The sequence below is a fragment of the Sipha flava genome, unplaced genomic scaffold, assembly GCF_003268045.1.
Source record: "Sipha flava isolate LNK unplaced genomic scaffold, YSA_version1 37_pilon_pilon, whole genome shotgun sequence".
Classification (NCBI taxonomy): domain Eukaryota; kingdom Metazoa; phylum Arthropoda; class Insecta; order Hemiptera; family Aphididae; genus Sipha; species Sipha flava.
This window is the reverse complement of record NW_020273087.1, coordinates 882,082-900,894: the sequence shown is the minus strand read 5'-3', so window position 1 is coordinate 900,894 and position 18,813 is coordinate 882,082. Positions and strand designations below refer to the sequence as shown.

The window sequence follows — 18,813 nt, the reverse complement described above, 5'->3', positions numbered from 1 at the left end:
AAACCAAAATCTTATGATCAGGTTGACGTTTTGTATCGTATAATACGTGATATTAAGGTTAGTGTTGAGAAAAGATTTATTGTAATACAACACATAAAAACAGCAAAACATTTTAGCTACTTTGTAAAATGTTTTATTATTATAATTGTTGCATTCTCTTTCTGTGACTTAACCTCAACTTAAAAAATATGTATAGAGATATATACTTGTAAAAATCGAATGACGAATTACAAATTATGTTGATTTAACAATAATAAATAAACAAAATATAATATTTATTTTGTAAATATGATCTAGGTTATAAAATGTCTTATTAAATACCGTACATTATTTTTTATTGTATATTTTAATAGCATATTTAGTGTTTCTTTAGGGCATAAACGTATGCATATTTTGAGATTATTTCGGGCATGAAGTCTCTAGCCCTAAATAGTCATTGCTTATTAATATTTAGTATTTTATTATTTTAATTATGAACATTTTATTTACAATGCATATGATTATTACAATAAGTATATGATGTAAATGCGATTATTTTAACATTAATGCTTAACCAGGAAAGCGCAGCAAAGTTGCGAAACCTGAATCTGTTTGAGGTGTATCAACGTAATAATCATTAGTTTTTAATTATTGACTCGTTAATTTTGCTATATACAATAGTACCATGGTGAATTCGTATTCATTTATACTGCAAACTATATGTTCAATATTTTTTCTTCAGTAGGACACTTGAATTCGGTAGATCTCACGTAATACTTGCTCTTTTTTTTATGAACAAGGGATTCGTTGATTTATACATGATATGTCTTAATATTTCAAGGTTACTCGGACTAAAATAAAATTATTTGACAATGTTTTTGGTTCAAGGCAAGATAAGCAATAATCCTGTAGTTTCCTTGTTCTGTTTCTAACTTTTAACTAAACGTTTAATACATTGAAACATCAAAGTAAAAGTATAAAGGATTATTTCATAATTGACCTATTTAATATTAATTTTGCTATTTTTTTTTTATTGCTACCTCAACTATTTAAATAATTGACAAAGATAATTTTTAATTATATGATTATAAATGTTATATAGGTATTTATTTTATTTTACAAGTTCTTCTTTTCTTCTTCTTCTTCTTCTCCTTACAAGTTAAATTGGATAGTTTATTTTTATACGAAAGTATAATAAATTATGACATACGTATATATTATTTTCAATAATAGTTTATATTTTAGTTTTAAGTACGTTATTTTTTTAGTAACCACAACAGAAACACTTTTTTTTTTAAAATAAAATTATTATTTGATATACGACAAAATTAAGTGAAAATGTTGACCTCATTTATAATTTCATGTTCTTGAAATTTAATTTGCTGAAAAAAATCATTCATTATCATTTCTTATCCATCATGAAATTATACTAAATATTTTAAAACTTAATGTTTAAAAACTATTGATGCTCTTGGATAAAATTAATAATCCCAGTTCATCTATATAAGACAGATAAAGTTGTTTCAAATCAAACTAGCATCAGGTACATTATAATAAAAATAAAATAATTAATTATTTTTTTATTAACAGAATAAATAAATTCAATTTAACGTTTTATGATATTTATCCATGTTCCAGCAAATAATTGTATTTTTATGTAATATTTCTTGTAATTTTATATAATGCATTAATTATGTACTACAGATATATTAAATGTAATCGTATATATTCATACAAATATAAATATGAGTTATATTTTTAGTTTATGCTGATTCTAAGCAGCGTTGTAGCAACCCAACAACATTTAATGAAAAAAGTAAAATAATTTAAGAAAAAAACAGAAAAGTTATATAAAATACTAAACACAAATTACATTTATCAAATTTACATTCTCCTAAAGTCATCTCCTAAAGTTTTATAAATCCGAGTTCAAGTAGATTAACTGTGAATTTTCTAAATCTTTTCAAACGCTGGTTCTGAACTTAAAAATGGAAAACATTTTTATCTCAGGAATAAGAATGTGTTTATACCTTATTTCTAATAAGATTTTGAAGTACTGTTTCTATGCAATTTGAAAACTTCATGATTGCTAAATACTAAATATATAAATGTAACGTTCTAGGTTTGTAACAAAAAAATCTTTAGAACAAAAACTATAGATTGACACGTGTGTCAAGTGAATTATAAATCAACCTTTATAATGTTGTATTGATTATTCATAGAATCATTATCAAAATATTAAACATAATATAGGGACTGATGAATGACAGCGAGCCCCATTATAAATCGAATTATATACAAAAAATAGGCGAAGTGACGATATTTAAATTATAATTTCAAATCCAATGCAAAAATGAATAATAATTTACATTTCGATTGAGCGTTATGGTTTTCATTGTTTATGTATCACAGGTCATTTCGTTAGAACATGTCATACCGTTCGTTGATTAATTTGCGTGTAAGTCAAACTTCATTAAGTTTAACTCAAGCTAAAATTATTTAGATAAATTGTTTACCAAATTAAAAAATAAAAATATTAGAAGATACTCAATAGTGTATTTTTAAATGTTTATTTAATATTTTAAGTTTGTTGTAGTTGTTATATATAATAACGTTTTATGTTTTTGAACAGAAGTCAAGTTTAAATATCAAACAAAGCAGTCGTATAATGATTGAAGATTATTTGATACAAGGCGGTCAAGGAAATATGTATGCTATGATTAATTTTTTTATTAATTAGTTTAATAATATTAAATTGTTAACAACTCTCGACCTCGGTAAAATATGCATCAAAAGTGTAATAATGATAGCTATAATTTTATTATACATACACAGTAAAGTGTTTACGATTTCTTAATAAAATAATCTAGTCATACTTTAATTTTAACGTTATAATAAAAAATAAATTGTTATCGTTAAAACTAAACATTTAACTGACCTTTAGATGTTACATGTATATATGCTTTTTGACAGTATCTTATGATTAGTTAGAATAACTACCTATTTATCTTTTTCTTATATACATATGGCATTTTTATTAATTATATACTTGAAAATGTAGTGGATTTTTATCGTTTTGCTGAAATTATACATTCAAATGTTTACAATTTTTTTTTTTTTTTACTAGGTAACTAAACTTAATTTTTGGTATTAAATTTTCCAAATTTTCTATAAATAATTTAAACATTTTTTCTTTAAAATTATACCATCTATAGCAAACGATTATATTAGCATTTAGTGAAAATGTCGTATCTTGAATATTATTATTTTTTGAGTTACAATGAAAAAAAAATTAATTTTTTTTCTGAAACACGTATTTCGTAAATGTTGTTATTTTTTTATAACCTTTCATTAGATTATCGCAATTATTAAAAAAACAGTTGGAAAATTCTTAAAATGATAGCCCTAAAAATACTTAATAAATAATATTTTCTATCACTAACCTCTTACAATTATGGTGTTTGAGTTAATCCTTCTGGTCGAAATTGTGTACAAAGACAAAAAAGGAACGCCATTTTGAACACCATGTATTAAATGTTATGAATCAAATATGTTTGAGTACAATGTTTATTATTATTCTCTTGAGCCTATAATTAGTATAATTCATGCGCTAGCATATGTACAAAGTATACGACCACATTATTTCCTCAATTACGGAGGCAAAACGTAGACATATATGGTAATTATGTTTTACAATAAGAAGTCACGTACTCTTGTAGTTTTTTTTATAACGTTTATATTATTATAATAATTTAATTAAACGTTAAATTAAATTCGTGCGATTCAAAGTTTTGAGATCACTTCTCTGTCATTAGTATAATTTCATTGTAAATGGTAACAGTTTAATCCTTGGATGAGAAAATACAATATGTCATCAACCACATTTAAATGTTCGCTTATTCATTTTTGAAACATATCGCAACCAAGGTTTTACGCATTACCATTTATTATTATGATATGTTTTTATAACATGGATCCATTAAAATACATGAATAATATCTTAATATAGTTTAAAAATAAGCATTTTACAATGTAACTTAAAATATACACGGGTTTTATTTTATTATTCACGTGAAAATAATATTCTGTAATAGTGCAGTCCTTGCTTCGAAGGACGATCCATACAATTTTTCTTTAATTCAAATCCAAAATTATATAAATTATTATAATGATGGGTAAATTAGTTTTTAAAATTATAAAATACAAATTAACCAATCTAAGACTATCCGCTTATTTTTATACTTTTCTTATATGCAAACGTGTATTTTTGTTAGGAAAATTAATCACTGAGAAAGTGCATATACATTATGATTCGAAGGATTTTATTCAATAAAATGTTTTAATAAAATTATTTTATCATTCTTTTTTTACATACAAACAAAATAACATTTCGGGGGGGGGGGGTTATTAAATATAGTAATACAAATTGTATACAAAATGTACAGCAACATAATAAAACAATTTCTTCTTCCTTACTAATTATTTTTTAATGTGACAATTATTATGCTAAATATTCAAATTTTATGTAGGTGATTTGTTCAGAAATATAAAGGAATAATAATAATAAATAAAACTTTAAATAATAGTATGTGTTACGAACAGAACAGATATTTATTTGGGCGAGCTCGTTTTCGACCAAAACCGTACCCTTCCCTTTTCGGCCAATTAACTTTTCGACCAAATTTAAAATAGGTCTGTTCCTTTTTCAACCAAAACAAAAATTTATATAATAAATTTAAAATAATAAAATAATGATGTACAATGTTTGATTATAATGGAAACTACTATAATATATTAATGACGATTAGGGTTTTACTTGCGTAGTGAGGTTTTAGGCTTACATACAGAGCATAATTACATTTGCAACAGTATCAAGGTTTGTACAAAAACTAGGTTTGGCCTAGACTATAATTCTCCTTGGGGTGAAGCCCCATCCCCCCGAAAAGGGCGACGCAGTTTGTGAGTGGAGCCGGCAGGCGTAACGAGCGAAGTCCTAAAATTTTTAAAATTGAAGTTCAGATTTCTTAAAGTTCTCTTTTATATTAATATTTTAATAATTATTGACAACAATTGTACTTCATTATTTTATTATTTTAAATTTATTATATAAATTTTTGTTTTGGTCGAAAAGTAAATCGGCCGAAAAGAGAAGGGTACGTTTTTGGTCGAAAACGGCCATGTCTATTTATTTGATCATTATGCGCATAAAATTACCTAGGTATATTATACTATTAAGTAAATAGAAGAAAAAAAATATATAGAGAATAATTTTTTAACAATTCATTGCTGCCTATATTTGTATCAAGTTGGGTCTTCAAAGCGTTTGGTACATTTCAATTTTGGTTGCGATATTTTGAATATTACTAGATTCACTTTCAAAATCTTCGTTGTTTTTAATTTTTTTTATACCAAAACTGAATAATAATGGTTGATCATTATTTCTTTTCATTATAAAAAAAATTTAATCAAATCTGTAATAATTAATAAATTTGGTTATTAAATCGCTTTTCGTAAGTTACAAATCGCAAAAATAAACATTACACTATTGTACTCGCAGATAATAACCGTTCAAATACCGAACACGGACTAAAACTGAACGATCGTTTATCTTAGATTAGCATTTCAATAGGAATTTTTGGTGACCGATTGAGTACGGAAAATAAGATAAGATTATTGACGAAATAGGAGTTTTTCAGAATTCAGAATTCATAAATTCTAAAATAAATATCATTATAATATTTATTTTTTTAATTCCTTAATTTAAAGTTAAAATATGTTATTTCTAAATATTTAATAAACTTGTTTTATTATACCTTTGATGTGTTTCTATTTATTTATTTTTATTTATTAAGGCCGAACCCTCACGATCATAAAGGGGTTATTTTCGCCACCACCATGATTTTTCAACATTTTTTCAATTACGTTTTAGGTAAATGTAAGAATGAAATATAGTTTAAATGAAAAAAAATTAAAATTCTTTTTTTCGGTCTATAAGGGGTATATTATATATATTGCAATGATACAGTTCTTACATGTGCGTAGTTATCAGTAATCACCTCAATCAATCAAATATAATAGTATACGAGTATATAAACTTGTATTTCATACCCGACTAATAAATAAAGAAAACGGTCAACAGTTAGTAATAAAAATATTTTATGATAACAGATGTATAATTTGACTTCATTTTCAAAGAAATTATTTTGAGGGGAAGGGAGGCGTTGAACCTCCAACCCCCTGTATATATACGTGCCTGATATATATATATAGCAGTATGGTTTATATATGAATTAAAAAATAAATAATAGGTCTTCCAGTACGATTATACCGAAACCGAGCTACTATAAAGGTCCTAAATATGAACAGTTACATTACAAGACGGTGGGAAACTTGATCGATGAAGCGGCAGAAAAGTACCCGAACAGAGAAGCTATAATGTCTGTACATCAGAATCGAAAAGTTACTTTTTCGAAACTTAAACATGAGGTTCGTTTGATATAATCAAATATATTTTTGAGATGAGGGGGGAGTCTAAAAATCAAATTAAATTATTTTCCTAATTGTAACTCATATGTATCAATTTATTTGAATTAATCGCATACAAACAAATATTTTTATGAGGTACAATAGGTCGATGAATTAGCGGCTGGTCTATTAGAAATAGGAATGAAGCCAGGTGATCGGTTATGTTTAATGGGTTCGAATTCGATAGAATGGGAAATCACATTGTTAGCATCTATCAAAGCTGGTTTGATCGCGGTAATGAGAAAACATTAATTTTTTTTCCTTTATTTTTTATATTTCAAATGAGATTCTAGATAAATAGTTGTTATTACAATGAATTTAGGTAAATATCAACCCGTTGTATAAGAAAAACGAACTCCACCATAGCCTTAGTAAAGTCGATGCGAAAATGCTGATTGCTCTTGAAAATAATCAAAACCAAGATTATTACGGGCTTCTTAAGAGTATTGTTCCAGAAATTTCCCAACAACCTTACGGTAAACCGGTCATCACTAGACATTTGCCAAATCTAGAGTTCATAGTTCTGGATACCGAAAAAAATCTACCGTGAGTCGAACAAATTCAGTTTTCTCCAGCCAAATGACGATTTCCAATCACTAATTATTTTATTATTTATGTTCCAGCGGAATCATAAAATACTGGGACGTATGTCAGTCGGGATCGAAAAAGTCAATATCATACTTAAAAAAACTAAATCAAGAAATGAGTCCTAATGCGATATGTAACATACAATTCACTTCGGTAAGAAATATGATTCGTTTCTTATTCGTTTCTACTATATATTTTTATTATTGTCGTGTATAATTAATGACGATATTTTTACTATTCAAATTAACTCAATATTTAGTAAACTATTTTACAGGGAACTACCGGTGCGCCGAAGGGTGCGTGCTTAACTCATTATAACATCGTTAATAATTCGTATTTTTTCTGCAAACGGTTGAAGTTAATGGAAAAGGTATACAATGATTTATATACATGATACATTACATGATTTTATATTTATATTTAACTATAGTTTATTTAAGTATTTTGAAATATTCTTATTTTCGAAATAGTTGAAGTAAACGATACGTACCTATATAAACGTTTAGAATTAATTATATACAGAACAATTTAGTAATAGTGTTGTTTAATGTGATACTAATAGTAATTTGTAAATTTAACATTTTTGAAACAGGAACACCGAATTTTGTTGCAAGTTCCATTTTTTCATACTTTTGGAACTGTTGTCGGTATATTGGTGAGTCTGAACAGTGGAAGCACGCTTGTACTACCAGCTTTAGGTTACAAGCCTATTGAATCCGCAAAGGCTGTCTTATATGAAAGGTTAGTATTATTCAGCAACTATTTTATTAATAATCGTATTACTTGTTACAAAATAAAACATTACTATTCAGTTTAGAATTTATATTTATATGTAAATCAATATACATTACGATTAGTATCTAAATACACATAAGAAACAAATTATTAAATACCTTAAGGTATTTCGTTCGTTAATTTTTTTATTTTTTTTAATCCTACACAAAACAAATCACAAAAATCCACTTAAAATGATCAAACATTTTTATGTTCTTAAATTCTACGAGAAATTCATTTAAAATTATATTCACTTTCATAGTTCAGTCTAACATATTATTATTATATAACAAATATATAAATAACAAATAATTATTTGTGCTTAAATAGAATTAATAAAAATGGTATTTCTTATCTTTATAGGTGTACATTTTTGTACGGAACGCCAACGATGTACATAGATTTGATTAATGCTTCTAAAACACTTATGGATCAAGGGCATACATTTACCACGCCAGAAATTGCGTTATGTTCGGGAGCGTTGTGTTCACCAAGTTTATTAAAACAAGTCAAAATGACATTCAACATCAAAAGGATTGTGGTAATGTATACTATGATTATGATGTCTAGTTAGTACATGCATTCGTGCAGGGTTAACGATTCGACCAGATTGAACGCAGATAATATTTGGTCTGATTGATATTTTCGCAACGCTAACGGCATAAGATTCCTATTAAATAATATTCTTGCTTCGAAGATAATAAAAAATCTTAGGTTGAATTGCAAAAAGTTAAATTCTGTATTATTAAATATATACTATTATACAGGTTGTATACCGTAATGATCATTAAGAGCAGCCGTAGGGGAAAGTGCTCGCACAACGTTTTTCTATTTAGCGAATCATTTGTCGATTCGTATTTCGATACATTGAGTGTTTATAGGTTACAATGCATAATGATCATTTATAGCCGTATAGCCTCGTCGGTATATTTGTGTCACATCTAGTATTAGAATATTAATTTCATCCGTAATATAGTTCGCATGGTCGCGTTCTCGTGCATATAATAATATTTACCTACATGCTGGTGTATATGGTTACGCAACGAGGATTCGGTAAGTTTCGAATTTGCTTAGCATACTTATTATACGAGTACGTAGCTACATACATGAGCGGTGTACGCGTAACGCAATATAATTTAGATACAACGCAATTCTGTAAAACATATTTTATTAAATTTAAATAAAACACGTGATGCCCAGTATAATACGAGTACAAGTGTGGGTGATTTTTCGAGACTGACCATTGTCATAATTCGTCGGTAAATATGGTACCGTTATTGTTCTATTGAATTATAATAGTTCTAATAAATATCATTTTTGTTTGCACTATGTATTTTTTTTCTATTAATTAACAGTTACAAACTTATATTGGTAGCTACACACAATAAGTTATTCCTCGTACAGTAAATAATATTTTTTGGATTATAATATGTTCTTTTTTTTTAAGGGAAGGGTTCAGTGTATCATCATATGAATTGTAATTTAAGTCGTGTGTACAAATATTTCCTTGTAGATTTTATTTCCTTTTAGATTTTTGAGACATTTTTGCCGTATAATTCTTTATAGCTAGATCAGAATTAACTTAAATCGTTTGTATCAAGGTTTTAGTGTAGCTTAAAAAAAAAAAAAAGATAGCTTTTTTTTGGATTAATATAGCCAGTAAAGATCTATTATCCACGTGTATCTTAATATACCTACCCTGCGCATTATAAACGTAGCGTGAAACATATAAACACAGTGGTCATATAATTATTATATGTTTATGTTCGATACGAAATATTATTCATACAACGATGTACTAATCAATATTATAATATATTATGGCGTCCGGCGGTAACCGTTATTACCAATTATTTAAGATGCAAAGAAAAGAACATTCGTATATCCTCTAATAAACTACAGACGATTGACAAATATGAGCAAAGCAAGTAATATAGTTAGTATTTTAATTTTTTTTTTAAATTACTTTACAATTCGCGATTGCTATGGCCATTGTAGTGCATTATAATGTAGAACTTAATGAACAAATAGAATAAAGTATGTATGTAAATAAAACATACATTAGTACATAAACACTTACAAATACACAAATAAATATAAAGTGTGAATATACTTTGAGGTTCATAATGGTCGGAATTTACTAATGCAATTGGAAAGCTTATGGGTGTTCGTTACACAAGGTTAACGATAATAATTGGCAGAGTTTGAAGATATTGGTTGGTTTCCGGACTTAATGTTTCAGAATTAGTATTTTGTATAATAGTTATATCTTAAAGATTATACGTTACAATGATACAAACATTTTAATGGTATATTTCCATTAATCTGTGTATAGGTAAAATTGTACGGGAAGAAAAGAATAATAAAGTGATGGAGATAATATCTGTAAAGTAATTTTGTTAAATTTATTTCGGGATATAGTGTTAAAAGTGGTATAATAATAATAATTATCAGATAACGCATCTATTTAATTAAATCCATTTTTTAATTTCTCTAATTTAAAACTGTTCGTTTAGCAATCATACTAAACGGTTTTTAATTTATATTGGAAGTAAACATTTTAATTCAAATAATTTAAAGCACTAATAGAAGTGTTCAATTTTTAAATATTCCTTGAACAATTTAAATAGTCGATTACACAATAGAGAGGAAACGTTGGGGTCTTGAGCTGAGTGATAAGCTCAATTGGTTTAAAATTTTACTTCGTGCCAATGAAGTTTTTTTAGATACGGATATTTGTTTGTAGTAAATTCTATTAAATATTATTTTTTTATGTAACGGAAATTTTATATTTAATTAGTATAATGAATAATAAAACGTCAGATGAGTCTGATTTTTAGTTACATTTATTACTGCACTTCATTTGTATAATTATTATTGATGTGTTTTGTTTTAATTTTAGTCGATCTACGGAATGACCGAAGCAAGCCCTATTGCATTTCTCTCTAATTCCAATGAATCTGAACACAAATCGTTAACTACTGTTGGTCAAGTACTCGATCATACTGAAGTAAGTCATACTGTTAAACTAGATTTTAAGGTAGGTTATTTACGGTTCTTATTTTTTATTTAAGAGCTCTCAGTAAGAACTATTATAACTCAACAATAACAGAATTATATACAATGGTTCAACAATTAATTACAAAAAATGCTCAAAATTAGATATAGTACGTTATACTGTCACAATATTTTACAACAAAGTGAAAATAACAGCAGTTTTAAATAATAATAATGAGTAATGATATAATAATGAGATAATTATATGTAATCACTAGGGCACGGATTTTGTAGTAGTCAAAAAGTAGTAAAATTGATTTCAGTATTGCACTAAATAATATCGAAAATTACGTTTCAAAGATTATCTAAAATATATTAATTATAATCTAATCTATATTAATTGTAATTACGACAAATTCAATAATCCCAGAAGGAGACGATCGATACGATATTAAAAGTAATCAAACTATCTTAACGACTAAACATAGAATAATGTCAATACACAATAAATCATTTAAACAACATACACCAATTAATCATTTCCGTAAAGCCAATTAAAAAGTTATTCAAATCGTATGTAAAATAATTAAAATTATTTTATAAATGAGTGAAGTTAACAAAACTGAAATAAAAATAAAAAAATTCCGAAAATTGACAAAAAATTCCACTTAAAATTTTTAGATTTTAACTCATACTGACACATAATGCATTTAAAACTGATAAACAAATAAATTGAAGCAGTAGAAGAAGATATGAAAAATCCAAAAATGTTCACGGCGTATTTATCACAATGAGAGTGAGAAGGTAATTGGGAATATAATTGATAGAGAGAAGTTTTTTTAAAGCAAACGTAAAAAATGAAAGATGTTTATTTTATATTTTTTTTTGTGGAGGGACAAAAATAGAATGGAAGTTAATAATTATTTAACTATTTATTAGTAATATTTTAAATGACAGTACAAAAATAGATGACAGGAGAAAAATTTATTTACTTTTTTTATCTATAAGAAGTACAAACAAATGTTGTTTACCTTGTAGTTGATTATTCCATGAGGAAATACCTTATAAACTAGTAACTTGTTAGTTGATTTTAATCATGTTAAATTTAAACATTTTTTGTTTTGTTTTAATGAAATTCAATATTAAATTAAATAAATAAACATATAACTATCTTTGTTCTTTTTTAAAATCACATGTTAAATAATTATAATTATGACTAGTTAGTGTTAATAACACTGAAATATACTGTGTAATTAAAGGTAGATATTTAAGTCATATCGCGGCAAAAATATCAAGAATTTTTGAATATTAAATTGTCCTAACATATTGTAGTAATTAAACGTATACATAGAATATTCTATTTATATTTTGTAAAACAGAAATATTTTTAATTATAACGGATATAAATAAAATCACTTAAATCTATTAGTTTGTAAAATACATCTTGTAAAGCTTATTATACATATATATGTATTTAAGAAAAATAAGAAACAAATTTTCATTAATTAAAATAGTTCTTTCAGAATTCATTGAAAATTTACATTTTTTAATGTTTTTTATTAAAATATTTTACTTCCCTATAAGTTATGATAATGAAACTATCAATAAATCGTTTTTTAAAGATTAAATTAATAGAATAAGAAAAAAATTTGCAGGAAAAGAATAATTCCAAAAGTTTGACTAACTAGAATTAATAACGTAGGAATTCATATTTTAATTTTTATTCTAGGAAAAAAGTTTTTATAATTTGTATCAATATTTTAGAACTTAACCCCTTAAAAATGGAGATGAAATTATACATAAATGTAAAAATAATATAAGATTGCCTATTTAATACGCCGTAATATATAACCCTACTATTTGAAAATTATTAAATCATTGGATTAGTCATGTATAAGTTTTATATTTTTGTTTTTCACTCTATAATTGTACACATTTTTAATTATGTATTCATTGAATAATATTTTAAATTTAATTGTTATTATATATTCATAAAGTAACTATATCAATCAAAATTTAGTTATTAATAATCGTAAATGAATAATTAATATTCTAATATAAAATATAATGAACATATATTTATTAATGTAATTAATTATCTTCTTAAGTATATTTTTAAAAAGGTAACGAAAGAGAAAAGACAATACAAATTATACTAAATATAAACAAACAGATTTAACACATTATTTTTTTATTCAAAAAGAAATTAAACTTTTTAAGTACACTGTTTAACTTTAATTTTAAAATTTATTTTCACAAAAATGCAGTTTGCTAATATTTTAACATTAATATAATACATTTGCAAAGGTTAAAGTGGTTGACAAAAATGGGCTCACTGTTCCGATGGGCGTACCTGGAGAAGTGTGGTTTAAGGGTTACAACGTGATGCCTGGTTATTGGAATGACGAAGAAATGACGAAGAAAGCGATCACAGAAGATGGCTGGTTAAGATCAGGGTATTTTTAAAACAGATAATTAATATTGCTGCATAGGATTTAATTAAAGGGGCCTTTTGTACATTCGATTTTCAGGGATATTTTAATATTGAGCGAAGATGGTTATGGCATGGTAACTGGTAGGATCAAGGACATAATTATTAGGGGTGGAGAAAATATTCAACCACAGTCAATTGAATATTTTTTGGAGTCTCATCCAGAAATAATCCAAGCTCAAGTTTGTACTGATAACTTGTGTTATTTATATTTATAACAATTGTTTTTTTGTATTATGTTTAAAAAGGTGTTTGGAATACCAGACGAGCGGCTTGGCGAAGTAGTGTGTGCTGCGATAAAAATAACAAATGAATCCAATCTCGACGATGAAACCGTTAAAAATTATTGCAATGGAAATGTAAGTATTTGCATACTGTCTTATGGCGTTGATAAATTAAAGTTTATTAAATTTTATCCTGAAATAGATCGCAAGATTCAAAGTTCCAAAATACGTCTTAATTATGGAAGACTTTCCAAAAACAACTACTGGAAAAATTCAAAAAATAAAACTTCGCGAAATCATGCAAGATCATTTAAGAAACATGAAAAACCTCCAGTGATAATATTGATACGATAGGTTTTTAATTCCTATACAAGTGAAGAATTGTTTTGTTATTATTATTCATCGAAATGCGTAAGGCAATACTCAAATGCACTAAAAATTATTTTTAAATTAAAATGAACGACTTAAGTAAACGGTTGGTTGTATGATAAATAACAGAATAAACATATTGCTAGAGTGTATTGTATTTTTATTCATCTGTCCATTCATTATTTTTTCAAATACTCCACAATCTACATTTTTTTTAGCTATGGTACAGCCTACGTCATATGAATTCAGTTAAAATCACTAATATACACAGCTGGATGGTTACTAGTTGGAAGAACTTATGATGACCAGTGTTCGGACGGAGGCTTGTATATGTTAAAAATATTTAGATTGCTTAAACGCACTCTTATTGAGTGTTCGTTGTCTTCGATAATGAATACTTGGCGAGGATGCCAGTTCTAATTTATATATGTAGCTGAGCCATATTTTGGGTGGCCTGAAAAATTCACTAGTTGAAATCCATTAATTTTTAGTCGGTTGGTTTGGTCAATAGGAACATGGGTATCTTGTATAACCAAAAAAATCAGTATTATTGAAAATCTGGCTTATTATTTCTGCTTTTGATTTTGTTATTCCCTCGAAATTTAGTTGTACTATTCTTAGGTTGTTCTTTGAGTTTGTATTATCAACAGTATTACCAGGAATAGAAAGTTGATTTGTTTTTTTTTTTGGGTTTTTTGAATTTTTTGATATCCAGACGCTCTATCTTTTGTTGAAGAAGCCCTTAAAAAGGCTTTTCGCCGATCAGGCCAGGAAGTCAAGGGACGTTTGGCCACCGGTTTTATGTCATTTCGTTTCGTGCTGTCATCATATATAAACGCAAAACTATGCACTTGATTATATATTTTGGTGTAATAACAACACTACTCACAAGAAGGACCACGGGAAGGTTCGACATCACCCCTCCTGTATATAGGAGGTTAGGCCCTCCTCTGCTATATACAGCAGACATTGTCAATACTACATTTAGGAAATTTACCTATGCAGATGACGTAGACTTTATTGCACAAGGGACAACTATGTCCGAAGTAGAAAGTACTCTTGACAAAGATATTGTTAAACTTCAAAAATATTTCAAAACTTGGTACCTTACCTTAAACGACTGTAAATCGACAGCAATCGCCTTTCACCTTAATAACCGCGAGGCCAGTACTAAACTACAAATTATGGTGAACGGAACTCGCATTCCTAATGACAATTTTCCTAGATACCTGGGGGTAAAACTAGATAGGACTCTGACTTTCAAAAAACACTTAGATGCTCTTAAAGACAAACTAAAAATGAGGAATAATATAATATTTAAACTGGCAGGAACAGGTTGGGGATGTAAAGCAAACACACTAAGAACCTCAGCTCAATAGTTGAGTATTGCGCTCCCAGATGGTTAAGAAGCGCGCACTGTAAGAAAATCAACACACAGATGAACCATACAATGAGGATAATTTCAAGCACTGTTAAAAGCACACAAACACAATGGCTACCAGTCTTAGCGCATATTGCATCGCCAAACTTAAGAAGGCAAGCAGCAACCTGTTCTCTACTGCTTAAAATAAAAGGAAACCCTAACCTACCGGCTAACGCAGATATTTTCAATCACCCAACTAAAAGACTAAAATCAAGAAACCCGCTATGAGAATCTCTTAATATTAAATTGGACTTGAAGAATCAATGGTTAGTATAGTGAATGGAAGTTTCAGTAAAAAATTCAGTACTCATCTAAGATCCTACTAAGAAACTTTCTGGTTTCGAACTTCCACGCTTGATCTGGACAACAACTAATAAAATAAGGACTGAGCAGGGTAGGTGCCACTACCTGTTCTATAAGTGGGGGATGACTGAGTTTCCACTTTGTGAGTCCAGTGAACTTCAAACGGTAAGACACATCGTAGAATTGTGCCCCGGAGGAAATATTTTGGAGGAATGTTTGGAATTCATCAAGGAGATAGTGATACGGCTGAATGGTTAACCAATCTGGATGTCCATCTATAAGTTATCATTTTTAGTTACCAAAAAATTTTTTGTATTTATCTAATTTGTTACCTAATTTGTTTTTACATGTCTTTTAATTATTTATCTATTTACTTATTATTTATTTATTTATTTAATTTTTTTTTTTATGCCGATGCCATATGCTAATATAATACATATGAATTCAGTGTTTGGAATGTTCACTTAAAAATTGAATTCGTTAACGTTCACGTTAAGTGCGTAAAAAAGGAGCTTGTTCACTTTCATGTTCATTTTTTTTAACACGTTCACGTTCAAGTTCTATAAAAAAAATTAACGCGTTCAGTTAGTAATTCAATGAAAATTTTTTATTTTATATTTACATATTTACGAATCACCTGGATTTTTTTTATACATAGGACCTTTACAAAATGTGTTAGGTATATTTCACTTCATATTTAAAACCTATACTTGATTAAGTATTATTATAAACCTATACTTGTTTAAGTATTATTTGAACATATTATAATAAATATTTACTATTTACAATTCTATTTCTAAAATTTTAAATAAATTCGAACGTCCCAAAAATCGTTAAAATTCATTGAATATGTAAATGTCGTTTACGTTCACGTTCTATTTGTAAAAAGCGATTGAAGTTTGCGTGTCGTTCACAAAATACGAACGTGAATGACGTTCCTTCCAAACACTGTATGAATTTTGTATTTTATGTAGTTATAGTACGTTGATTCCATGACGGAAGACATTTGACTTTGCAATACAAATGTTAAACTTATCACAATAACAAAAGTAATTAGTTGATAGATAAGTATTTAGTTTCACCTTGTATAACTATTCTTACGCTCGTTTAGACCTTCGAAAAAATAAAAATCATTGTGGACAACTCACATATCATGTTAATCACGATATAGGAAAAGTATTTACAAACATTGCGAATACGTTTGAATGAAATGAATGATAATAAATAAAAATATATCTTTTTTCGGATAGCTATTATTTATATTAATATTCTACGTAAAATAATTTCAACATTTTCATTACAAGTTTTGTTAACAAAATATTATTGTTCAATATCTTCATTAAAGCGTGTAAAACTCGAAACGAATTAATAGTAGATATCAAAGTAAAAATAAAAAAATAAACATTAACATAATGTTTTGAATTAGGAAACGTTATCGTAATAAATATACGATTGAGAATATAAAAACAGTGCGATTGTTTTTCGTAGATTATTTCCATCAATGGAAAACTTATTATGTACCTCATGGGTGTCTCATGGAGTATAGTAGTTTGTGGTGGGGACGGAGACAGATGTGTTGACCACACAACTATTAATTTTACTTAGTTGTTTTTGGTGCAGTGTTTGCATATATTTCCAAGCGGAATGCCATGATACAAGATCGTATTTGCACAATATAATGGACAGAACTTGTTTATTTTCTTTTTCTGCATTGTTCACAGAGAATAAGATGATGGAAATGTACTTGGATTAAACGTCTAACCGTAATTGATAACATAAAATGAAAATCGTTGTTCGATGTTTAACTATAATAATTCACGTACTAATGTGGTCTAAATTTCAATGAGACCAGAAAAATAATAGGAGCGAATATAACAAATGGTTAAATAGTAAGATGGTAAAATATTGAAGTATCTTATAATATGATAGCCACTAGTGTGTTCTAAAGATATTTTCAAAACCGTTTAATGCTTAGTTCTGAAATAGCAATAATTCTTTTGAAATTCCTTAATGGCTAAATGTAAATGAAATGAACTAATTCTAATATTTAATTAATAATGTTTTCTGTTTCTTGATAATGTAGCTAACTAAAATGTATAATTGTATGTGCTGAACAATTTTCAATTTTTCTATGATTTGAAGATATAATTCTTAAATATTCAATAAAGTATTTATTAAAACTAACAATCTTAAGTTTCATCTGTACTTAATATATAATCGATTAATAGATTTAATAAAATATCTATTTTAGTTTTAATGAATTACAAAATAATAAACATAAACACAAAAGTAGTACTTGAAATTCATATTTTCTAATGTATACAGATGTTATTTAAAGTATTTCTTCAATTTAAATATGATAAACCGATTAATTAACTTTATTTATTAGTCGATTTCTGAATAAAGAAAACTTATACTTTGATGCTGAAGAGAATGTAAACATTGTAATAGTTTTAAGATTTAAAAATATGTAATAATAAATATTTATAAAATACTTATACTGATGGGGTCCTAATTGTATTTCTAATTAAATATTATGCACGAAACATTTTAATATATAGAAGGAAACGCAATTCTTATTATTTGTTTTTAAGAATCATTAGTATTTTTTTTTTATTATTTTTTTTTTTTTTTACTACTTTAAACAACGATATGTCGATATATTATGATGGTCAGCAAGACGATTCCTACGAGTTTGAAAAAACTTTATCAACCAAAAATCGTTAACTATTTTTTCTTAACACATTCATGGTCACTGTCACAGCAGTATTTTATTAAAATGATTAAAAACTAATTGGTTACTACTACTGTAGCAGTAATTAAAAAAAAAACAGATGAAACTGGGCATTACTACTTATGTAATACTTATGTTATACTTATGTTATACTTATGTTCAAAATTAAGAGTAAAGCAGGTCAGTACTGCTTCAGCAGTATTTTCTGAGGTAGGAATATAAATACATTTTAAAAAGTATCCGTAAACGTGTAAAAATATTTATTTTTTGGTTACATGTAACACAAATTGTCTACACAGAGCTCCTTATAATCGTAATGTACGCATTGAAAGTATACTGCAAAAAAAGTATACTGTTTTGTTCAATCTAAATAAAAAATGAATTTGCTGAAAAAATGTAAGCAAAA

At 26.8% G+C, this 18,813-nt stretch overlaps 1 protein-coding gene across 1 annotated transcript; it reads left to right on the top strand.

Moving 5' to 3' along the window:
- The first annotated feature begins 2,333 nt into the window (after positions 1-2,333).
- LOC112688195 (acyl-CoA synthetase family member 2, mitochondrial-like) lies at positions 2,334-14,099 on the top strand. The gene is made up of 14 exons (XM_025561268.1): positions 2,334-2,437; positions 2,612-2,688; positions 6,288-6,465; positions 6,610-6,738; positions 6,827-7,050; positions 7,128-7,245; positions 7,367-7,462; positions 7,685-7,833; positions 8,230-8,407; positions 10,769-10,876; positions 13,171-13,319; positions 13,395-13,536; positions 13,603-13,713; positions 13,781-14,099. Exons 1-14 carry the CDS (start codon positions 2,408-2,410, stop codon positions 13,913-13,915), a joined length of 1,824 nt encoding a protein of 607 aa, XP_025417053.1. The 5' UTR covers positions 2,334-2,407; the 3' UTR covers positions 13,916-14,099.
- Positions 14,100-18,813: the final 4,714 nt, after the last annotated feature.